The sequence below is a fragment of the Colius striatus genome, chromosome 21 (assembly GCF_028858725.1).
Source record: "Colius striatus isolate bColStr4 chromosome 21, bColStr4.1.hap1, whole genome shotgun sequence".
Lineage (NCBI taxonomy): Eukaryota > Metazoa > Chordata > Aves > Coliiformes > Coliidae > Colius > Colius striatus.
This window is the reverse complement of record NC_084779.1, coordinates 7204883-7228752: the sequence shown is the minus strand read 5'-3', so window position 1 is coordinate 7228752 and position 23870 is coordinate 7204883. Positions and strand designations below refer to the sequence as shown.

General features: G+C 55.3%; 1 protein-coding gene across 7 annotated transcripts; it reads right to left on the bottom strand.

Moving 5' to 3' along the window:
* Window positions 1-1830: 1830 nt before the first annotated feature.
* KLHL17 (kelch like family member 17) lies at window positions 1831-23821 on the bottom strand. Of its 7 annotated transcripts, none has more exons than XM_062012979.1 (12): window positions 23531-23821; window positions 13424-13681; window positions 12493-12614; window positions 11812-12033; window positions 10693-10809; window positions 9776-10004; window positions 8890-9034; window positions 8217-8384; window positions 7776-7864; window positions 6684-6757; window positions 5920-6101; window positions 1831-3457 (listed from the first exon to the last, which is right to left on the bottom strand). In XM_062012979.1, the coding sequence occupies exons 2-12, from the start codon at window positions 13632-13634 to the stop codon at window positions 3388-3390; spliced, it is 1629 nt and encodes a 542-aa protein (XP_061868963.1). In that variant the 5' UTR covers window positions 13635-13681; window positions 23531-23821; the 3' UTR covers window positions 1831-3387. The 7 variants fall into 7 exon arrangements, 6 of the variants coding, with proteins under 6 accessions (XP_061868963.1, XP_061868960.1, XP_061868959.1 ...); XM_062012976.1 differs by having other exon boundaries at window positions 3369-5382; window positions 23231-23821; XM_062012975.1 differs by having other exon boundaries at window positions 3369-5382.
* Between the last annotated feature and the right edge of the window lie 49 nt (window positions 23822-23870).

The window sequence follows — 23870 nt, the reverse complement described above, 5'->3', positions numbered from 1 at the left end:
CCTGTTTGAATCCAGCTGGGATTTGCTGTGTGAGGCCTTGGGGACACACTGGATGTGTAAGACTCTATTTGTATCTGCCTTGGCGTGGAACTGAAGTCACCTGCAGTAACAGAACCAGCGTATCCCCAAAGAGGGAATGGTTCAGTCAGGCCCCCTTGCCCAGAGAGCTGCTGCTAATGGACATGCCATCCAGTTTCTCAAAGGCCTCTACATCTTTGACCTTTAAAACCAGCCTCTTTATCCCCTTCCCCTCTGTGTCACACAATCCATTAACCCTTCATGGCCAAGCAAAGCAAGGGGACACCCCTCCAGACGACCCCTGTTAGAAACTCCATCACTTTCTGTATGGCAGGGTGCTTCTGCAAGCTCTGTCCTTGCTGTGCAGCTGTAAAACAACCATCCAACAGCAAAGACACATCCCAGCACCTCCTGGCAGGGGCAAAAACCTCACAGCAAACAGCAACAACTGTGTTTGACGTAGAAGTACGATTCCTCCTAAGATCCGTGACTAACACGCTCAGCACTGTGACCACAGATGTGCTGTTCCTCCAACACATTTGTGCTACATAAAACCTCACTGCTCCAAACAGGGCTGCAACTGCCTCTCTCCTGCTGTTATTATGGCAGGTCCTGCAAATATGCATCATCTTGCTCACAGGGACACCGGTGTTGACACCAGTGCTGGCTGAGGGCAGCTTCCTCTCTTCCCAGCGCACAGGCTCGAGGGGGCAAAGTGCTCTCCTGGTTCCCCATTGCTGTGCTCCCAGGAGGGTCTGAAGTGGATGGGGAAACAAGCTCCAGACTTTGGAAAGACTTTTACAGCACAGTAGTTATTTATAGAAGCCTGAAAGAGAAGCAGGAGCCTAGAGAGCAGCATGAAAGAGGACACGGCTACAGGGGCTGTGGCTTAACTGCAGGGCTTGCAGAACACACGCATGGGAAAGTTCCCTTTCAGGCCCCATGGGATGTTGCCATGCAGTTTCTCATTACTCTTTCCACACCCTGCACTCCCACCACCGTGAAATGGGCTTAGTATTCCCCCCTCCTCAGGCAGAAGTGACTGGCAGCAGCTAGTGAAGGGGGATGTGATCTGCTGCAGAGCCTCCAGCCAGCTATGCCTGCCCTCAGGCAAGATGCAAGTGGCAGCTGGAGGTAGAGGAGGATGTTTCTCATCTGGTTTTAATTTTCACTGCAGAGGAAAGCTGCCAACAGCATGGAGACTGGGAATTCTAGGGAGACCAAACTAGAATTTAATGGTGGGGAGAGGTGTAAATCAGTCTGCTCCTGCCACCCCTGTGCCTCGGGCTGGGCTTTTCCCAGAGCTCTCCAACACCACCACCATCTTTGCCCTGCTCTTTCTCTGGGGTAGGGTGAAGGTGCATAGAGTGGGGGAAAGCCCCAGCTCTGCACCCTCTCTGAGAATACAAAACACTTTGTCTACAGGGCATCAACCTCCCTGGCCACACACCCAGCACCAGCCAGCTGAGCACAGGGCCAGGACCCAGGCTAAGAGCTGCTCTTTTTAGTTCTGGTACCCTAAAGATGACTTTGGCTCCTCTGGCCTCCTCTACTAACATCCACAATGGCAGATCCAGTCTGAATTGGCCTCTAGATGGGTGCCTATCCCTGCTCTGTGCCTCAAAACCTGCACCCAGACAGATGACACCTCACAGGAGCTGAGGCACAAATGCACAGCAGCCTGCCATGTGCATCCTCTGCCTGAAGCTCCTTCCCCTCCTGTGCACAGGGCAATCCAGAGAGCAGCTCCCTGCCTCCACGGGAGTGAGGTCACAGAAGTGAAAAGGAAGGATGCAAGAGGCAGGATCCAGTAGTCAAGAAAACATCTTTATTGTACATGTTGGCTTCTATTGCTTGTATCCCCTCCCTGATCCCATGTAGTGCAAAAAATTCAGAGAAACAGAGTTCCACACAAACAACTCAGAGAACTTACAGAGAAATCAAAGTGACAACAGTTTGACATGGATTACACCAGCTCTGCCTACTGGTAAGGCCAAGCAAAACCTCTCCCCTGATGCTGAGGCGAAGGCTCCTGCCTCACCCTGCCACCTCACTGCACACAGACCCCAAGGAGCCTGGGCAACACACAGCAACAGGCACAGCCTGGAGCCACCCCCTTGGGGCTGCTCCTGTGCTGGGAAAAGCTCACATGGGAAAAAAAATCACACAAGTGACAGTTTGGGTGATACACCTCTAACTAAAAGTGGCAGAGAAGCCACACACAGTTGACAGTTCTCCTCCCTTCAGATAGGGTACTACACACAGACAGACAGACACAGACACACATCCCCTCTGAGGCCTCCTCCTCCTCAGAGGGATGTGCAGCACCAGAAGCATTCCCACCCTGGGAGCTCCCAGGGCAGATGCTGACACCTCATGTTCACACAGTGTGGGTCAGGGTGCTCCAGACCCCCGCAAGCTGCTGGGGAACTATTTTGCCCTTTCCTTCCTCCTTTCTCTCTTCCAGGAAAGCAGTGAGCACCTGCATAGTTAGTACATCACAGACACAGAAGGCTCTCTCATCCCCAGGTTTCTGCAGAATGGGCTTGGTGGTGATATTGCTCAGGACCCAGCCCCGGGGTGACAGGAGCCACACAACCCGTTTCCCTGATCCTCGAGAGGCGTTGCACCCCATTTGGAGTGTAAATAGCTAAAGATTGTAACTGGGCAAAGGGCACATGGCACAAAAAGAATCCCCTCAGCCTGCTACACTGCTTGTTTCTCCTCTGTTTTGCCTTCCTGCTGCAAAAGCAGCAGCCTCCCCACCACAGCGGCCACAGTCGGCCCAGATGCTGAGCCACGGCTAGAGCGACTCATCCGTCGGTTGAAATCAGCCCTGTTTCTCCCTTCAGCAGTTCCTCTCTGCCCCTGCACTGCCCCTGCTTGTCCTACAGCATTCCCTTCAGCAGCCTGCCTGGGGCTCACTGTCCTCACCACTCCTCAACGCTCAGGTCTTGGCAGGACCCAGCACCAGCACCTTCTGACATGGCTGCGAGGCTTTTAGGCTGCTCCTCCTTCAAAAAGGACTCTAGAGCCAGGGGCACCTGCAATGTGCTGGTCAACAGGAGCCCAACAGGAGACTAAAATCATGCTGTTGCTTGTAGGGATGGGATGGAAAGGATGGAGGCCTGGCTCGGGCACACAGGCCACAGGGCAGACTGCACCCATCTCATCATCACTCACACAAAGCACATGCAGGTGACCTGCTCAGGGCAGCCTTAACAGACACCTTGACCAAGAGGAAACCTGCACAAACCTGGACTGACATTTGCAGAGTCCTCTGCAGTACAGAGGAGGAGCTCTCTGCAACACAGAGAAGCCCAAAGTGTCCCTGGGGAGAGGCTGGGGGGGCAGAAGCAGCCCGGATTTTCAGAAGCTGCTGGTAATTTCATGTCCAATGTTAGGCACTGTTAAGTGGGCTTGTAAGACATGCAGGCACCTGTCCAGGAAAAAACAGGTCACCATAAAAACAATGAAGTTGAGGAGTCCCTGTCTCATCTCAAACCTTCTTTGCACCCCAAAGAGAAAAGAAGAATCTAGAAACTTGGAAATCCGGGCCAACGAATTCCACCACACATGCAACCTGAACTCTGTAAATGAGAAGGAACAAGGGAAGAAAGGATAAAGGAAACAGCTCCAAACACTTAGACCATATTTCCAATGCTACATTTGAACACTATTGAGGTACCAGTGGTTGAATCATTCCTCTGTAACGTGGAGAACACCTGATAATACGTCTCAGTTCAAGGCTCAGACACATACCCTACAGCAGATGCTTCACAAACACCACCCAAGAGGTTCCACGGCACAGGTGGGTCTACAACAGGCCTGTGACATACAGTACTAATTTATTCAACCTTTAGTTAATTAAAACAGTTGCTTAATTGCCAGGGAGTTGCTAATTGCAAATGGTCCCTTCCAGGCTGCTTTCAGCGTCCATACGGTGTCTCACACACGCACACACCCCCACACACATCTAGAGAGAACATCTTCCAGGACACAGTCACCCTCTCATCAACAAATGATAAAAGGAGTTACATCCCTTCTGCTGCCCTGAAAGCAGATGGGACAGGGAATGCTGGCACAGCAGCAAACACAAAGGGATGGGAAGGCATCCATGAAAATGTTAGTGCTCAAATTAAAAGAGAAAAGGTAAAAAACTATGAAGACCCCCCCCTCATAAATAAAGTAATGCCAGGGAATCCTCCTCCTTTAGGAGGCTGGAGTGATGTTGTTTAAGAGCTAACACCTTTCCATAAAGCCAGGGTCTGCTTTGCAGAGAGAGGAACAGCAAAGAGGCCGATCCCTTCGCAGGGACCACGTGCAGAGAGCAGGCAGCCACACAGTCCCTTTGAACCCGGGGCAGCATCATCCATCCCCTGCCTGGCCAGGGACTCCCCAGAGCAACGCTGAGCTGGGCCCTGAGCGAATGAGGCGAGGCCAGCTGAGTATGGAAACATCAGAACGTTCAGGATGCTGCATCCAGTTGTGTCTTCAAACCTCATCTCCTCCAGGCCCCGTCCCATAGCTGGGCTGCTTCTGTTTGTGTATTTTAAGGCATCAGTTAGACACCAGTGAGAACCAGACAGTGGCCTCAGAGTCTTTAACAGTGCACAACAGGCTTGGTAAAGGAGTTTGGCTACGGTGACATTCAGAGGAGCGGTTGGACATTCAGCCTTGTCCTTGAGAGGAGTGCTTTCCACCTCTGCCACCACACAGGACTCCTGGAAGCCTCCCAGGCTGGCTGTGCTCACGTGTGGCACTGGCTGGATCACTCGAATCCAAGAAGCAGCAATGGTTTTGAAAGTTTCCCCTCCCCAGAGGAAAATCTATGTATGGCCTTTGGGTGAGTGGTGAGATGGGTCTGAACGGAGCAGAGAGCATCCCCTCTCCTCGCCCTCTAGAAGAAGGGTGCTCAGCCAGGAAGCACGTTTCTAACTGCTGTGGTCGTGCCAATCCCATGTGTGCACCAGGAGCTGGGGGATAGCTCACAGGGCTGCTGGGGCTGATGGCAGCAGCTGGGGCCTTCGCTCTCCTCCTACAGCGACTGGCTGCCCCTCGGGACGGGCCACGCTGGCCTGGCGCTCTGCCAGGCACCCCCGTCCCCCTGAGGTAAGGTACGTCCTGATTCTGTGTCAAAGGCTCGTCGAAGACACCGACAGGGTGGGTGAGGAGGGGGGTGGGAAGTTGAGGAGTTCCAGCACTGCCACCCCCACGCTGCTCCTGCGGGTGAACATGCACGAGGCTGCTACCCACTTGTTGGTACGGGGGTTGTACTTCTCGATGGAGTTGAGGCTGGAGCTCCCGTCGTTGCCACCCACAGCGTACAGCCACCCATCCATGGCCACCAGGTCATGGGTGCTCCTGGAAGGACCATGCAGAGAGCATCTCTGAGGAACTGGCCAAAGCTCTGCCACTTCACCAAAGGGAACACCCAGCCTCACAAATACATGGTGAAAATGAACTACTGGGGCTCGGTCAGATCGTTCCCTTCACTCTCATGCCTTCCTCCCACTGGAGGAGGCCCCAAGAACCTAAAAACCTTGCACTTCCAAGCCTTAAATCCTCTCACAGCCCAGCAATATCTCTGATGTGGTCACCTGGTTCTTTATGGCCACACAGAAAAGAAATCCCTCTGCAAAAAGTGCCTGCTGCCCCCAGTCCCTGCTCAGCCCTCCTGGCACACAGGCACCAGTCCCTCACAGCACAGAGGGGAGTGTGGGCTGCCTTTGTGCAGGCAGCACTGCAGCATCAGCCAAACCCCAGGCCACAGGCTGCATTTTATGGTTTGCAGTGCCAAGCAAGGCCCAGGCCCTCAGTGAGACAGGATCCTCCCTCCTGACTGCAGCAGCTGAGGCTCCTCTGCAGCTGAGGAGCATGGCAGGGGGCAGAGCTCCTTACCTACGGATGTTCATGGGTGCCACGCTCTCCCAGGTGTTGGTTTTGGGGTTGTAGCGCTCAACAGAGTTAAGGCAGCTGGTGCCATCGTTGCCACCAGCCACGTAGAGCAGCCCCTCGAGCACGGCCACGCCGGCACTGCTCCGGCGGCTCAGCATGTTGGCGATGGGCGTCCAGGTGTTGACCTGGGAAGGGACAATGGACCTGTGAGCCAGATGCACAAGTCATTTTCCATGTATCCCTGCCAAACCAGTGCCATGATCATAGAATGGTGGGGGTTGGAAGGGCCCTGCAGAGCTGCTGCAGCCCCAGCCCCTGCTACAGCAGCTTCCCCTGGCTCAGGGGGCACAGGAACGTGTCCAGGTGGGGTTGGAAACCTCCTGAGGAGCCTCCACACCCTCCCTGGGCAGCCTGGGCCAGGGCTCCCTCCCCTCAGCACCAAAGGACTTGCTCCTCCTGTTCCAGTGGCACTGCTTCTGTTCCAGCCTGTGCCTGTTACCCCTTGTTACCCCTCTGGACATAACAGTCCTTTCCCAAAAAGATTTTTGGGGTGACTCCATGTCTTTCAACTCTCCTGCAGGAAGAGCTGCAGGACAGACCTCTGGCTCAGGAGAGCTGAGCCACAGCTGGCAGGAATCCTGCCATCCCAGGGGCCTGAGCACAGAGATCTCAGTGCCAGGCCACTAGTCCCAGCTACAGGGCCCTTTCAGGCACCCATAAGGAGAGAAGGAAAAGGGTTAATCAGGCATGCTCTCTCTTGTATTTACCTGGGGCTCATACTTTTCTACTGTGGCTAAGTGGGATGAGCTGTCATATCCCCCAACAGCATAGAGGTTGCCTTCTGCAAAGACAGTCACACAAGCACAGGAGGTAAAGAGCATGGCCCTGGTCCCAGCACATCCCCCTCAGATCCTGAGCCTCTGCCTCCAGCTCCTCAGACTGCTCAGCTGCTCTGAGCAGGGCTTCCCCAGCTTCCCCTCCCCTTGCAGCATGGAACACTGAGAAATATTCATCAGGCAATTTCTCTGCCACGCTGCAAGCCTCCCAAAGAGCTCCTCTGCCTGCTGCTTCTTGACCTCCTCATTATGGGAGCTGCAAGTGCTCCCTCCCAGAGCCAGGGGTTATTTTTAGCAGTGGAGGCTGGAGCAGGGGAATGCCAATAAAGGCTGTGGCAGGCAGAGTGTGAGCTGGTGATGGAGGGAACCTCTGAGTCAGCACTGAGAGCTGAAACCAGAGAATAGGGCAGGGAAAAAGCATGAAGGGATGGTGGGGAGCAGCATGTTACCCTGGTGTCCCCAGGGAGGTCCAGAACCTGCTAGAGTGGAGGGTGGTACTGGCATTAACCCTAGAGCTGCACCAAACAATAGAGCAGCCAGTTCTCACACTGCATCCTGCTAAAGGACAGCACTCATTCAACAGAGTCAGGAGACATCACAGCATTGCACTTGATGTTGTGACATCCCTGGCAGAGACAGTTTTGACCCTGTTTGGATCATGCACAGAAGGACTGCCTTGCCTTCATAATGAAGAAGTAAGAAGGTTGTCCCTTTCTAGGGACAGGTGATCACCCACAGCCAGCTCTCTTGCTCCAAAGCAGAAGGGGCACAAAGGAGCTGAGGAACAAGCTGTAGGTCCCCTCAGGAGTTGCCTCCAGCATGTGATGAAACCCAATTACTAGGGAGAATGAGGAGGAAGACAGAGGCAAGGAGCGTGGCAGGACACGGCAGAGGAACGGCTGGGCTACCCACACTCATGGCTAGGGAATCTAGGAAGGAGGGGCAGGAAACAGACCAGGAGAAGCTGGAAAGGAACCCCCAGGAATGGGAGAAGCAGTGTGCAGGCCCCATGCTGGCACCCACCTAGTGTTGCCACCCGGACGTAGCGTCTCCTGGTGCTCATGGCAGCGATGGACGTCCAGGTGCCTGTCAGAGGGTCGTACCGCTCTGCGCTGCAGCAGGCAGGGACACAGGAACACAAGGTGGGACACTGGCAAAGCCCAGGTCAAAGCTCTTTGACACAGGCCCTCAGGGGCAGCTCCCAAGGAAGCTTGGGAATAGACAGGGAAAATGGATGGAAGAACCGACAATGGCTGCGTTCTGTTGTGGCAGAGGGCTACAAAATGGTTTTCCCCCCTGAGGAAACTTTGCCTGGGCTCAAAGCCACTGGAAGACATAGCTGGATTGCAAGACATCCACTCTGGGGCCAGTCCATCTGTCAGGAGCAGGCCCTGTGGGCTCCCCAGGCACCCAGTGGCAAGGACAGTGCATGCAAGAGGAGCTTGTAGCAAGGCAATCCCATACCTGTTCAGGCACGAGGCCCCATCGTAACCCCCAGCAGCATAGAGAAGCCCATGAAGTGCTGCTACACCCAGGCAGCTCCTCCTGGTGCCCATGGACACCTCAGGTTGCCAGGAATTGGTGACAGGATCGTAGGACTCCACTGTGGCCAAATCAGAGGTCCCATCATAGCTGCAAAGAGAGGAAAAATAAAGAAGAACATCTAAGAGCTTGCAAGGCTGTAGGCTGCTCCTACAGCTCTGGAGATGACCAAGAGCCTGGACAGCACAGCCTGCCCTGGGTTCCTGTCACCACCCCTCCCAGCTTCCTCGAGGCAGGGCACACCAAAGCCTTTGGCTGAGGAATCCTGCAAGGAAAGCAGCTCCTGGGAGGCCCTGCCCTCTGGGACAGAGGTGGGTTGGGGAATTGGCAGGCTAGGGGAAAGGGGGGGAAACAGCATAAGTTCAAGACTAGCCACCAGCAAACCAAGAGCTAGCAAACTCTGAGCTGCAGGCTCAGGGAAGCACTTCTCAGTTGCTACTCCTGCAGTTAGTAACCACAGTTAGACAAGGGAGGGTTTAATACAGAAGCTGGCCCCAGGATGCTCTTGTGGCCACCTCTATGCCCACACCAGCTGTGCTCAGCGGCTGCCAGCCTCCCTGGCAGCTCCCCACACAGCTCCCCCTGCCCTCCTTACCCGCCCACAGCATACAGCTTGTTCCCGATGGCAGCGACTCCCACTCTGGCCCTGCGGGTCGACATGGAGGCCACCATGTGCCAGCGATCCGTGCGCGTGTCGTAGGCCTCGCAGTCCCCGTGGATGGCAAACAGGCTGCCCCCACCTGTGCATGGCAGGGCAAACAGCAACAACACAGCCTCAACAGGAGCCAGCAGCCTGCCCAGGGGGGCAAGAAAGCCAAGGGCATCCTGGCTGGGCTCAGCAGTGGGGTGGCAGCAGGAGCAGGGCAGGGATTGTCCCCTGTGCTGGGCCCTGGGGAGGCTGCAGCTGTGTCAGTGTTGGCCCCTCACTCACTGCCACAGGGACACTGAGGGGCTGCAGCGTGGCCAGAGCTGGGCACAGAGCTGGGGAAGGGGCTGGAGCACAAGGGTGCTGGGGAGGGGCTGGAGCACAAGGGTGCTGGGGAGGGGCTGAGGGAATGAGGGTGTTGAGGCTGGAGAAGAGGAGGCTGAGGGCAGCCATGAGCACTCTCTGACACTCCCTGACAGGAGGCTGCAGGGAGCTGCGGGTCAGTCTCTGCTCCCCAGGAATGAATGATAACAGGACAAGAGGAAAGGGGCTCCAGTTTCCTCAGGGGAGGTTGAGGTTGGAGCTGAGGCAGAACTGTTTCCCTGAGAGGGGTGTCAGCCCCTGTGCCAGGCTGCCCAGGGAGCTGGGGCAGTGCCCAGCCCTGGAGGGATCCCAAAGCTATGGGGCTGAGGGCTGTGGGTCAGTGCTGGGCTGGGCAGAGGGTGGGAAGTGCCAATGACCCTGAAGTTCTTTTCCAACCAAACAATTCCATGATGGTATGAACAGTGCCAAGGCCCTGGGAAGGGCTTTGCCTGTCTGTGAGCCAGGGCCTTACCCACAGCAAAGAGCACAGTGCTGGCCCCCTCGCAGCGCCGCGGCCTCGTTCTGCTGTTGCTCAGGACCCCTCTCTGCTCAGGCATGAGATGGTACTTGAGGGCCTCAATCAGCAGGTCCTTGCACTCTGAGTGATGCCTCACCAGCAGCTCCGTGTCCACGTTGCTCATGAGGAAGTCCCGGCTCAGCAGTGGCAGCCTCACACATTTCATCAGCTGAGGGGAGAGGAGCTGCACCCCGTTAAGCGCTGCCCACACACCTCCCCTACGAACCCCAGGCACCCTGGCAGGGCTGATTCCACCTCATCCTGCCCCATCTCACTTCCCACCTTCAGGAGGACACCTAGGGATGCTTCCTGGAAGCAGGAGAGCAGCGAGCTGAGGGGAAGCTGGGCTGCTGGAGGCACTGACAGCCTTCACTGCAGTGCCAGGCTGTCTCCGTGAGAGGGTGCCCACGCTGTGCCAAGCACTGGCAGCCCTGCAGGAAAAGGGCTTAGCCAATTCTTCTCCAGTTGCACCTTTGGCAGGCAGGAGGCTGACAGATCTATGCTCAAAGATGCAGAGTGTCAAAAGCATGAGCTAAAATAGTCCCTACTTAAATCTGCCTGAGCTTTTTGTTTGAGGATGTATGTGAAAGCTAAGGAAGGCTGCAGGCAGGGCTGACCTCTCCTGCTGCACACATTCACCCCACAGCTCCAGGTGCCCAAGCTGCCAGGGGTCAGCTAGGGCATCCTCCTTGGATCTGTCAACAGGGAGACTCAGCAACATCCTCATCTATGCCTGGACTGGAAGTGGTTTGGCAGGGGCCAGCTGCCCCTGCTCTCTGGCCACCCTGCAGCTTCCTCCAGCAGTGTATTCACCCAGACCAGGCACTCAGAGCTGGTGGGGAGCACCAGGCCACCATCCCCAGCAGACTCACTCTGGGGACATGCTGTCTCCTGCTGTCCACATCATGTTTGACCCAGCTGAGCACAGCCCGGTACACCTCCTCCTCTGATGGCACATTGAGGCTGTCACTAGAAATGAGGTCCAGCACCTGCAGAGAGGGGTGGAAAGGGGGTCATTTGGTGTGTTTTGAGGGGAAACGATACACTCCCATACCCAAGTGACTGGCCCAGCAGAACAGCAGTGCCAGAAGCCTCCTGTAGATGCTGGTGGCTGAAAGCTGTACAGCTGGTCTCCCTCACTGCATGCAGGAGGATCCAAAGAGCAATCAGGACCCCCAAAACAAGCAGCTGCAGCTGTGCCTCCCCTCTCCCTGCAGCATTGCTGTGGAGATGTTCTGCCCTTTAATCATCCTCCTTGGCTCACTGTGTCTGAAGCTGCTGCAATGCCTGACACTTCCAATCAGCATCAGTGAGATGGGGCAGGCAACTGCTCACACGAGCCCCTTCAACACTTCATGAGCTAGAGCCAAGTGCCCTGGCTGTTCCCAGCACACTCACTTCACCTGCCAAGGGCTACGGAGCTGGAGCAGGAGATACATCCCTCAGTTCCACACTCCCCATTGCCCTGCCAAGGGACAAGGGAGGTGTCTACATCATGGTGAGGGACCATGCAGGGTGTGAGGTCCTGTGTGAGGACTGGGAATGCCAACTGGCCAGGGCACAGCACAGCACCCTGCAGAGAGTGACAAGCCAGGGACCATACTGGCATCACATGAAGAGCAGCAGGAAACATTAGCTGACTTCTGAATTAAACATCACAGCTACATGACCACAGCAGCTAGGGCTTATTCTTTGGCCTGTGCCCCTAGAAGACAGGACACTGTGCTCACAGCTCATGTGGCAAGCACCAGCAACAGCAATTACCCTCTGTGCCACCCTCCCATCCCTATCTTATTTGGGATTAAGCTCACTGACAGCACATACTGTCTTTCCATTGAGCAGAGAAGACCAAAACACAGAATCTGGGTACGTTCCCCTGCCAAACCCTGCTCCCTTAGCGCAGGTTCCTTGACACACACAATGTGCCTTCCAGGACAGAGCACAAAAAGCCTTGCCACACTTGTACCTTCACACTCCTATCAGGGCCTCACCTGTTTAAGAGGCAGCAACATGAACTCCTCTGTCTTGGACACCTCCACGAAGTGTTGGAGGACATACTTGTGTGCAGACTTGAGGAGGTCACTGCAGGAGTGTGTGTCAGCAAAACCCCGGATCCCCAGGCAGTTGGAGGGGTCGAGCTGGCTGAGGAGGAACTTGCAGCAAGCATCCCGCACACCATTGAGCTGAAGCAGGCTGGCAGCAGGAAGAAGAGTCTGGCAGTGGACAAGAATGGGGGGAAAAGAGAGTTTCCAGGGCAAGGAAACCATTTTCACCCTCATCTCACTGCAAGTTAACAGAACAGGCTTACTGAGCACCTTCAGGCACACAAGCACACAAAGGTGAAAGAATTGTTTCCAACAGGACTATGATAAAGAACAGTTGAGAAGGACACCCTGAAGTCCCCATAGGGCCAGGAAACAGCAGGAGAATGGCAGACGCTCAGCACTAGGCCTGGCCATTGTGCAGTGCTTTGAGGAGCCACTCCAGTGCCAGCAGCTGCAGGAGCCACTGGGCACAGGGGAGCAGATGAACTCCCTGACCACTGCTAGATGCAGGTGCCACCACAGAAGAACAGCTGAAAGTGTTGAGCAGAAAGAGAGAAGAGTCCCCAGGAGGCAAGGCTTGTAGAGAATGGCTTTGTGGGGAGGAGAGGTTTGGGGAGAAGCTCCTACCTGCACATTGCCCTCGCCCACCACAATCTCAGCCGTGTAAGCGTACTGCACCAGCTGCTCCAGGGCCTGGGGGTCAATGTCGTGCAGCGTCACGTGGGTCTGGCGGCTCTCACTCATCTCATCTGGGACAACATAGATACTGGACATGAATAAAGTCCCATGGCAGGACTGTTTCCCCACAGGAAGACTGGATCATGTGTGGAACAAACTGTATCCACCTCCACAGCCCAGCATCACTGCGTGGGAAAGTCTCCTGCCCACCTCTTAGAGTTGGTTTGGTTGGAAAAGATCTTCAAGGTCATTGGGTCCACCCACTGCCCCCATCCTTCCCAGCCCAGCACTACCCCATGGCCCTCAGCACCTCAGCTCCACTGCTTTGGGATCCCTCCAGGGCTGGGCACTGCCCCAGCTCCCTGGGCAGCCTGGCACAGGGGCTGACACCCCTCTCAGGGAAACAGTTCTGCCCCAGCTCCAACCTCAGCCTCCCCTGGGCCAACTTGAGCCCCTTTCTTCTTGTCTTGTTACTTGAGAGCAGAGATTAACTCCCAGCTCCCTGCAGCCTCCTGTGAGGGAATTGCAGAGTACTCCTGTCTCCCCTCAGCCTCCTCTTCTCTGTAAGTGATCACATCTCCCCTGAGCCTTCCTCCTTAGCAAGGACAAGCAGCAGCTACTCTAGGGATTGGGTTCCACATCTGCAGGATGGGCATCAAAATACCTGCACAGGGGATAATGGGCAAAGGGCTTCATGGAAGGGAGTCAAACGAGGAATATGACTGCCCTTGCTCCCAGAGAGGATAAACAGACACCGTATTCCCACAGGGTAGAGCAGCAGGAGTAGGGAGCAGGACAGAAAAGGAAGGGGTTTGCAGAAAGGAGAAGGGTTTGAAGAGCAGGGAGACCCTGACCATGGGGAAGAGAGGACACTACTTGCTTGTGAACATGGCGTGGAAGTAGGGGCTGCAGGAGGCCAGCACCACCTTGTGTGCCTTGATCTCCTTGGTGCCCACGTGCAGCACGATGTCGCAGAGCAGCCCGCGCTGCCGCATGCGGTTCATGCACACGAAGGCATCGTGGTAGTGCCGCTTGGAGTTGTGCGAGATGCTGTGGCCGTCGCGGTTGAGGAGCTGCACACCCCCTTCCATGGCTGCAGCTGGGAGAAGCTGGGCTTTCCCTTCTCACTGGCACAGGCCTAGGGGGGGAAGGTAAAATGTTAGGCAGGCAGGAGTAACTCTAACCCCAGACAAGTGCCACGTATGCCCACCATCGCCCACAGAGCCTGTGCAAGTACAGCTCCCGTGCCAGGGGAACATCATCCTGCTCGTGACCAGCTGTGGGGAGACAAGCCCTGGATGAACACAGTAATGCACCCAAGGAGGCATAAGAAGGGAGGTTTTCTCCCCCTCTGCTCTGCCCTTGTAAGGCAACATCTGGAGTTCTGTGTCCAGTGCTGGGCTCCCCAGCTGCAGAGAGACAGGGAAGTGCTGGAGAGAGGCCAGTGCAGGGCCACCAAGATGCTGAGGGGCTGGAACACGTGTGTGAGGAGGAAAGGCTGCAGCCCTGGAGAAGGCTGAGGGGGGACCTTATCAATGCTGAGAAATCCCTGAAGTGCCACTGGGCATGGAGTGGGATAGTCCCTCCACACAGTCTGGGACAGCCAGCTTGTACAAAACAAAAATTGCCTAATCAAGGAATAAGGGCATTTATTGATACAAAGGTGATTTCTCTTTCCATGCTGCCTCCATCTGGACTGCTCTCAGTGTCCCAAAAGGCACTTGACTGTCTCCCTGTCAGTAGCACCTGAAGGAAAGGCTGGGGAGTGAAGAGAGAATGACTGAGCAGCAGGAGGAAGGAGGAGGGGGAGGGAGCAGGAGAAAAAAGCAGCTTGAATTAAAACCAAAAAGCCTGTATGGTGCACTCGTGCTCCTGCCCCCACATCCCTGCAGAGAGAGAATCCCCTCAGCCTCTGTGCTCCTCTCAACACCTACACACTGCCAGCCTAAAAATAGGAACCCACCGTGCTGTGCCTGCTCAGCCACGAGTGCAGCCATCTATTCCTTTTTAAACAGCAATTCTACCACATAGTAGAGTCTGGGGGAGGGAGAAAAAAAAGATGAATAAACATCTTTCCTTAGCAGGAGTGAAACCTGCATTGCCCTTTTCTATTTGCATCATGCCATGTGATGTCAGGTTCCTCATTTCACTGGCAGCAGGGAAGACTCAGGGCACACAACAAAGGCAATGCCTGGTGATGCTTTCCAGTAATGAGAGTAAGATGCCATTGTGCCCTTGACAGGAAAGAAGAGCCTGGGAGTTAACTGGCCTTTCTCCTCCCACAGCCCTCAGCTGGGCTTTTCAGAAAGCTGCAGCATCCCTAGGACACCCTGGGTGTGTTGCTTCACATGTGAGGTGCCCACAAAACAGCAGTTTACAATCATTAGCATCTCTACTCAAGAGCTCCCTTCCCAGACCTGGTTTAGTGTCAGAGAGCAGACAGTGCTTTCTCACCTTTACTCCCCACCCTTCCAGCAAGCCTGAGGGTTTTGCTGATCTACCTGAGCTGGTTTTTCTTTTTAATACACTGCTGAGCACACTTCTCCCCATCAGTATTTAAGTCATGTCCCAGCTCTAAGTGAGAGCATTCTTCTCATCCCTCCTGCGTGCCCACAGCTCCCATTTGCAGCAGTGGGAGGACTCAGAGGGGCAATGCAGGGCAGGGGAGCAGGAAAAAGATGGGACTGCTCCTCATGGTGCTCTTGAAGGTTTGTGAGGGAAGGCTTGGCATCCCAGCACCCAGGCTGTGAGCCCTGGGGCTGTTCAGCCTGGAGAAGAGAATGCTGAGAGGGAATCTTGTCAATCCCTAAAGGGCTGGTGGGGAGAGGATGGGGCCAGTGTTTGTTGTGTGGTGGCCAGTGCCAGGCCAAGGGGTAACAGGCACAGGCTGGCACACAGGCAGTGCCCCTGGAACAGGAGGAGAAACTCCTTTGGTGCTGAGGTGAGGGAGCCCTGGCCCAGGGAGGGTGTGGAGGCTCCTTCTCAGGAGGTTTCCAACCCCACCTGGCCACGTTCCTGTGCCCCCTGAGCCAGGGGAACCTGCTGGAGCAGGGGCTGGGGCTGCAGCAGCTCTGCAGGGCCCTTCCAGCCCCCATCATTCTGGGATTCTATGATTCTATCAACTCAGCTCCAGCAGTCAGAGGAGAGGCAGAGAGGGCAGAGCAGCCTGAAGGTCGCTGTAGCTGATGCATTGGCATCACAGTCACCAAATGCATTTCCAAAGAGGGTGGGAAGTGCTGGGCTCCCATCCCAGCCCTGCCACTGAGTCACTGCACAGCTCTGGGCAAGTACAAATGCAGAGTGACAAGAGGGAACATTATCTTTCCTTGCCATTCCCATGGCCAAGAGGTAGAGACCAGCTATTGCTCACTGTCCTTTCCACCCACATCCACCTGCTGTCACCAGCAGGGCTGGTGATGCCCCTCACAGAGCTCTGAAGAGCTCAGCTGAAACCCCACTGGTGCCTCCCTGAGCTGTGGCACTCGGTCTCTGATGTGAGGGTGCAGGGCTGGCAGGAGACTCCATCCCAGCCTCCACACTGTCACTGGGCTCCCAAGAGCATCCCTGCACCAGGAGACAGTCCAGAGCTGACCTGACTCACAGGCAGCCTGAACCAACTCTGCTTGATGGTTTTTCTCTGCAAACACTCTACAGCCACAGCAACCCTTCCCCTGAAGAGCTGCTCACTCACTCACCAGACACCTTGGGACAAGGTCACCCTCCTTAAGTGCAGGGAGCACTGGCATGGCTCTGGTGTAAGGCTTGCAGTGGGTACAGCCCCTCCAGTCCCACTTCCCAGTCTCCCCTCCACTCTGCAAGAACTTGTTCCCATCAGAGCTCTTTTGCTTTAATGGGTCAGAACACAATCAGTGAGGGAAGAGGGAAAGGACACCCCACTTCTGCTGGTGCTGCTCCCTGTGCCTGAGCTCTCAGCCTCCCTGGCAGGACTAAATATTCCTTCTTTTTCTCCCTTGTAAAACTTCATTCCCAGGAAATGAAGGTCTATGAGCACCACTAAGATACAATTAATGAGGAACAGAGCCTGGACCACAGGAGACAGTAAAGCAGTGTCCAGAGCTCTGGTGAGGGGAAACAAATACAAGCCCACTTTTGTGGAGCATGCAGCAGCATGAATGCACGTGTTAGGCAGCAGCTGTAATGGATGCAGTGGCTGACTTATAATAACTCTTAGGTTATGACCAAAAAAAGAGAGAGAAGGCGTTTGTTTGGCTCCTCTGCGACAGTGTGGCCGTGCATAACAGCTCTGGGGATGAATGCAAATGATCCCTGCCCAAAGGGAGGCCTGTGCTCTCTGCACACACACACACACAAAAGCCAAGCCACCCCCAGATTTTTGCTGAGAGTGAAAAGAAGCGTGCTGAGCAATAAACAGGGAACAGAGCATCCCCCTGGGAGAAGTTCAGAGCCTGCCCTTGCCCCAGGAAGGCCCTGGAGAATGGCTTTTTGTTGCCAGCCTGGATGGAGATTTTGTGTGGGTAGCAAGAAGACTGCAAAGGGACATCCTGTACAGCTGGGCAGAGGCTGGGCACAAGTCTTTGCTGTGGATGAGGTGACAACCCCTGCTCTAAGCCATATCATGCCCTAAGGCCTGGCACACAGTCATGCCTAAATCCATCACCTCCATGCATGTCCTATCCCTATGCTGATATCTCAGCACCTTATTTTCTGGTGAATCAGCTACAAAGCCCCATTTTGTGCACAGCACTGCTTCTCCCCACAGAACTGCTGCCATTAGACCTTCCAGGTAAGACAAGTCCTCACTGGCACTCACCTGCACTCCAGTGTGGCACAGCACTAACAGAGCAGAGAATAGCACAAACTAGGTCAACAAGGTGGCACCATGTTGCCAGTTTCCCTTTCAGGGGGGTGGATTTCCCCCTTCCTTGGCTCTGGGGATTCATCTCCTAGGCACAAAGCCCCTTTTTTTTGCCTGCAGACCTCCTCTGGCTCTGTCCCCAGGCAGGAAGGGGCTGCTGGCAGTTGTGCCTCGTAGCTTTAGATCTCCATTCCAGCAGTGGACACAAAGCAGTGCCCTCCACAGCAAAACTCATCCTGGGGCAGAGCAACAACATGGGCCTCTGGAGAAGACAGAGTTTGACAGTGGAGTCAGAGGCAGGAATCATTGCTTACAAATGCATCTCCATCTCCCCTGTGCCAGAAATCAGATTTCTTATATTGAAGCCCTCTGGCTTCAATGGCCTTCAGGCCAATGCAGCCCCCTGCAATTCAGGAACACACCAAAGCCCAGGGCAGGACTAGAGTGGGGCAGCCAGAGGGGGCACAGGCAAGCCCCTGCCAAGCTCTGGGGGGTACACACAAGCATAAGTAGCTTCCTTCCTCCTGCCAGCAGCGCTGGGAAGGAGTTATGCTCCTGTGTTCCCTTCAATAGTCAGGGGACATAAAGAGCTGAGCTGGCAGTAACAATAGCTGCTGTTGTGCTGTTGCAAAGGCCACTAACAGAGCTGGTACCAGCAGCCAGAGATGCAGCTGACTACACTGCAGGCCTGCAGATTTCCACTTGCCTTATTGCTTTGTGGAGGCCTCATTAATGTGGCTGAGCCATCCCTTTAGCTAAACCCTGCCCATGGCTCTGAATATCATCTCTAAAGAGAAGACATAAACCACCAGACAACTCACAGTATTTCTTGCATCAGCAGTCCCCTTGCAGCAGGCATGTCTAAGACACTAGGCCTGTTTCCACAAGCTAAAGCAGATATCCACTACACCTCTCACACCTCTAACTTGGATATCCCAAATTCTTGCTTTTTTCAGCATGCCTGGCACTGCTCATTACAAAGCAGATTGCAGTCCTACCTTTCCTGCTCCTTTCCCCACAATGAACACAACCAAAGAGGATTAGAAATCACCCAGCTGTATGTGCCCTAGATTCAAATGCAAAGCAGGCACTGAACCTAGGCAACTGTCCCCACCAGGACCATTAGTGTCAACACATTGGGGTTCAATCCCTTCCCAGCCCCTGTGACACTTTACCTGCACCCAGGGAATACAAACAGACACTGACAGTGTGCAGCAGCTTACATTCAGTCTGTTTAATCCAAGGTTGGGTTGTGTGTTCAGCCTAGAAGAGCCAGCGACTGTGAGGAAGCAGAGGGACCTTATAGCTCAGGACCTCAGCTCAACTGCAGGGCCAGTCATTGCCACTGTGGTGGCTGATTTACAGCTGCACCTATGGAGAGGTCAGGACTGCAAATGCTGATGGAAATGTGACTTAACGTGGCAAGGGGAGCTGTCATTCCTGACACCAGCTCTGCCTTCAGAAGTGACAGGATGGAGAGAAGAATTAGGAAGCTGGCAGTTTCAGACAGCCAGATTGAGGACTCTGAGACCTCACATCCCTCTGTCAGCTCCTGATGGACACGGTGGAGGAGGGGAGCACGCTGAGAACACAAAGCTGCAAGCACAGGGGAGGTGAGGAGCACGCACCTCAGCCCCAAACGCTTCTCTTTACCTCCTCTCCTCTCTCTCCTGCTGCCAGCACCGCCCCTGACCACACATCTCCCTTCTATTCCCCAAGCCCCCCTTGCTAAGGACGGGAGGGGTGAGGATGGGTGGAATTCATCTGCTGTGAGCTGGCCTGGAGGCAGCACGGGGCAGTGCAGGCAGCGCTGAGTCTGCAGGACTGAGAGTCCCCAGCTCTCACTACGCTTTGGGTTTTTCTTCTTCTTTTTTTTTAACGAATTAGGCATAAGTGACACGCACTGAATCCTCCTGTCTAGACATCTGCAGAGAAGTGACAAGCTGCCAGAGAGGATGTGGAGCCTCAGCAAGGGTGGGGGGGGGAAATGCACAGTTGCCAGCTCTACAGCACAGAGGCAGCCCTGGCTTCAGGCAAGAAGGGCATTCAGCACATTGACTTAGTCAGTGTCTTTCAGCAGCTCAGCGGGTTGTGATCAATCGTCTCTGGTGCATGCAGAAGGCTGGAGGTCTTTCCTAATTAAAGCCTCTCTCCCCATCATGCCTATGGAGTTTTGTTTGGAAGCTCAGCTCAAAGTTGCTCTCAGTCACCCCAGCTCATATTTAAAAGCACTTTAGCTGAGTGAGGAGAGAGTGTAAGGCAGAGCCTCAGTGCCTGCACCAGGACATTCCCACACTCCAAAGAAATAAATGGTATCCAGGCTGCTTAGCTCCTGTCTGGGTTCACAATCTTCTTCCAGCAGCTCTTCCTGCAGACACCTTCAAATTCAGCTTTTGCTTTCAGTATGTTGAACACAGGGGATTGCAGCAGCTCCAAGCAGGACTCTATGCTTGAGGGATTTAGAGGCATCTGTGCTAATATTTGGGTCACTCCAAGTAACCAGTTCTAAGGGTCAGAATCTGAATAGGTTTGAGACTGCTGAATTCCCAGGTAAAGGAGAAACAAGACATGGAAACTAATTCATACCTTGAGATGCTCAGTAAAATGTGTGGGTGTCCAGCTGCACTGGGATTAGACAGCAGTTCCTTCAGTCCAGCACAAAGCACACCAAAATCCAAGCAAAAGGAGCCTTTTGCCTCTGCCAAGGACTGGAAATGTGGGTCATGTCCTAATTCCCCTTTCCCAGTGTCCCCCAGCAGACAGAGCAGAAGAGCAACTGTCACATCCAGTGCTGGTTTATAGCACAAGCAGTGCCAAACCTCTACACATAGACATCAAGCGAGCCTCCTCTCAAGGCAGCACAGTGATAATTAACAGCTTCAGCTGCACTACCCATTACTGTGGTATTCCTCATCTCCTTTTAGCCTCCCCTGTGACAGACATCCCCGTCCCCAACTCATCTTTCAGGCAGGTTAACAGACGAGACGAGTGCGCTCGGGTCATCAGAGGCTGCCCGTATCAGAGGATCTCAATATTCCTCCTAGACTAGCCCAGGAGCTCTCTCCCTGCAACACCTTGGGACAGCAGCTGTTCAGAGAGGGACTGTGCCCTTTACCTGCCTGCTGCGCAAGGTGGTGGTGTCTCGAGGAGGTGGCAGTGGGCCAGTTCAGAACAGGCCGCTGCCGCTCAGCAAGGTCCCGGTGTCAGGAAAGAGCGACGTCAGGATCCGTTGAGGCTCAGCACAAGCTATCATTTGGCTTCTAAAGGACAAGCTGACTCCGTGATGTGAGGCAGCATGGCCTAATGGCTCCAGCAGTGGACTGGGAAAGAAGAAAAAAGCACTTGGGTTTGCTGGCTGCAAACGGGTGAGCAGATCTTTTACAGATAAGCCAGGGAATGCCGCTGCTGCTGCTGCCCTGTGAAGTGCTGCTCAGGACTCTGAACCAGGAAACCACCACCTGCACTCTGGCCCCATCCTTTTTGCAGAGACTGCATGGCCCACACCACGTTTCTGGCTGATTACAGAGCTTCCTTCCAGCCTGTCGCAGTGTGGGTTGGCAACGCAGAGGTACCGGACCACGCTAAGTGGATCTGTATGTCCCTCTTCTGAACAAGCTCAGTGCTTCACACTGTGGAGCAGCAGGAGCCTGTTTTCAAGCCAGAAAATAATTAAGAGGATACCCTGACATCTTCTTGCAGGCAGCAGAACAGGCCACATACATGAATACTGAGCTATGAGGAGCGTGTGAAATAATGGCCTTGGGTTTGCTGGTGCATGGGGCGCCTGCCAAGGCCAGTGAGTCCCAGCCCCTGGGGGTTTCAGCTGAAGGAGCTCAAATTCCTGTCCCTGAGGAGTCACATCCTTTAGAGAAGGCAGTGTGGCTTGCAGCCAGTTCTAGCACACCAGGCAAAAAGAAGGAAACCTCTCAAGTCTATTGAGCCTACCAAGTGTAGCTTCCCTAGGGGTTTGGAGGCAAGGCTCCAGCACCTGAGAAAATACAGAAGCCAGCACTCTGACTTCAGCAGTTTTTTGAGATGCTGAGCCTGAAGTAAAGCAAAGCAAGACCAGAAGCCAGAACAGTCTCCCCAAAAGATTTCCAGCCTTCAGAGCATGTCTCCCTTTATTTTCACACAGCACTCTACCTACAGAGACACAGGCTGATGCTGATGAGAACAAGGGCAGATGGCCACCAGCCAGGCTGGCAGAGCAAAGAGGGTCCATTACCACCTTCACCAAGCTGATCTTAGCTGACAGGAATCATAAGGGACCATCCTAGCTACCCAAAACACTAAGGAGGGACTCTGTTTGGATCCTGGACTGTCAAGCCAAGAGAGCAGGTGACTACTATGCCTGCCAGCTCCTGGTCCACTCTGAATTAGATGCTATTCATTGGGATTCATGAATCATTCAGTTTTCAGGAAGGAAGCTCAGATCTTTACACCCAAGATCCCTGAGAGTCTTACTCACTGCTATACTGAATAAGTCTTTCCAGCAGATGCTTTGGGTCAGGAGATTGCACAGAGGTGTTTGCTTGGCTGTAACGAACGTAACCAAAAGGACACTGCACATGGAGGTGTTAGAGAGCCACAAACCAACGGACTTGAAACAAACCAACACCTCCTGCTGCAAAGCACTAGCACACAGACACCCCAACTCTGTGGTGGAGGCCTCATCCCTTCCCCCATCCTTACACACAGCTCACGCCTTTGGACCTGACTTGTCCATACTGAAGAGGGACAGAGGCTCATTTCAGCTAAGCCCTGTTAGAACCATGCACCAATCTAGAACCATGCCTGCCAATCTAGAACCTATCCGAGAACAAAAAAATCTAGAACAGTGTAAAACCTAGAACACGGTCTAGAACCGTGACCCAATCTAGAACCCAGTCTAGAACCATGGCCCAATCGAGAACCTAGTCTAGAACCATGACCCAATCTAGAACCTAGTCTAGAACCATGACCCAATCTAGAACAGTGGCCACCAAGCTAGAAGTTGCCCACACCAGCCTGGCACACCTGTAGACTGGCAGGACTGAAAGAACCCAAATATCCACATGTTGCTGAATCACTCCAGAACTAACCCCCGGCTCCTTGTGGTCTTCAACAATGGAGAGCATCCCAAGACAGCACTCATCACACAGCAGCCACTGAAGGCAAAGGGCAGCAGGCTTCCCTTACAAAGGGACCCCAGCAGAACCAAACCAGCTGCCTGCTGCTCCCCAGCACCACCTCCACGAGCAGAGGTGCTGTAGCTTGAGTACAGCCCCTTGCCCTAACACTGCAGAGGCCAGAAAACGCTGCCTCCCGCCTCCCACTTACACCCTGCTCTGCCAAGTGACCAGAAAACCCGAGGCAACGTTTCTCCCTGTGCCCTTCAGCTCCCCCACAGCCAACCGTACCAAAAACTGCCCGTGTGCTTCCACCGAGGGCAAGCAAAGCCGCAACCATCAGAACCTGTCTGCAGCCGCTCCCCGGCCCTCAGCATCTCTCCAGCCTCTAAAGCCGCAGCTTTTTGTCCTTTACCAAAGGGATCGCTCCACGCCTTGGCAGAGGACAGGCAAGGAGACCCCGCTGAGCACTGAAACGCTGCCGGCCGCGGCTACAGAGGGATGAGGAGGGCTGGGAGAGCAGGGGCAACCCTTCAGAAACGGAACGGCCCGTTCATCCCGACGCGGATCGATAAACTTGCTCCCGAGCAGGGACGCGCCGCAGCAGCGCGGGAGCATCGGCGGCCAGTGCCGGGGGGGCTCCTGCGGGGCGTCCTCCTGCCGCCGCCCCCCACCCCAAACTAAGCCCTCCGCCTCGCCCGCGGGCTCCGAGTGCCGGGGCCGTGCCCCCCGCGCTACTCACGGCTCTGGCGCAGCGTCGGCCCCGGCGCACGGGATGCTGCGGGATGCACCGCTACACCCGCACCGCTGCCGCCGACCCCGCGGCGGGGAAACGGGGCGGGCAGGGGGCGGGCAGGTGCGCGGCTCCTCCTCGGGCCGCGGCGGGATGGGGATGGCGACGGGACCCGGGGGCGGCCCCGGAGCTGCGGCTTCCTCCCTCACCCGGAATAACCCCGCGGCGGAGCCGCAGCACGACTCGCCGCTGCATCGCGTCCGCGGGGGAAGGGGAGCTCGTCCCGCCCGCCCCGCGACGCTCACTCACCGAGCGCGGGGGGAGACCCGTCCTGCGGGGAGGGGGAGTGTGAGCGGGCGGGGACAGGAGCGGCGGCGCCCCGGGTGAGGCGGCCCCGGCTGAGGCGGCCCCGGCTGAGGCGGCCCCGGCTGAGGCGGCCCGGCTGAGGCGGCCGGGGTGAGGCGGTCGGGGTGAGGCGGCCCCGCTGAGGCGGCCGGGGTGAGGCGGCCGGGGTGAGGCGGCCCGGGGTGAGGCGGCCCGGGGTGAGGCGGCCGGGGTGAGGCGGCCCGGGGTGAGGCGGCCCCGGCTGAGGCGGCCGGGGTGAGGCGGCCCGGGGTGAGGCGGCCCGGGGTGAGGCGGCCGGGGTGAG

Excerpts from the sequence above, each read along its gene's own strand:
- KLHL17 (XM_062012976.1), bottom strand. The coding sequence starts at position 13,634 with ATGGAAGGGGGTGTGCAGCTCCTCAACCGCGACGGCCACAGCATCTCG. Across the intron at positions 12,034-12,492 it reads TGGGCGAGGGCAATGTGCAG|ACTCTTCTTCCTGCTGCCAG; the intron begins GTAGGAGCTTCT and ends GTCCACTGCCAG. Across the intron at positions 10,810-11,811 it reads TGTTGCTGCCTCTTAAACAG|GTGCTGGACCTCATTTCTAG; the intron begins GTGAGGCCCTGA and ends CCCTCTCTGCAG.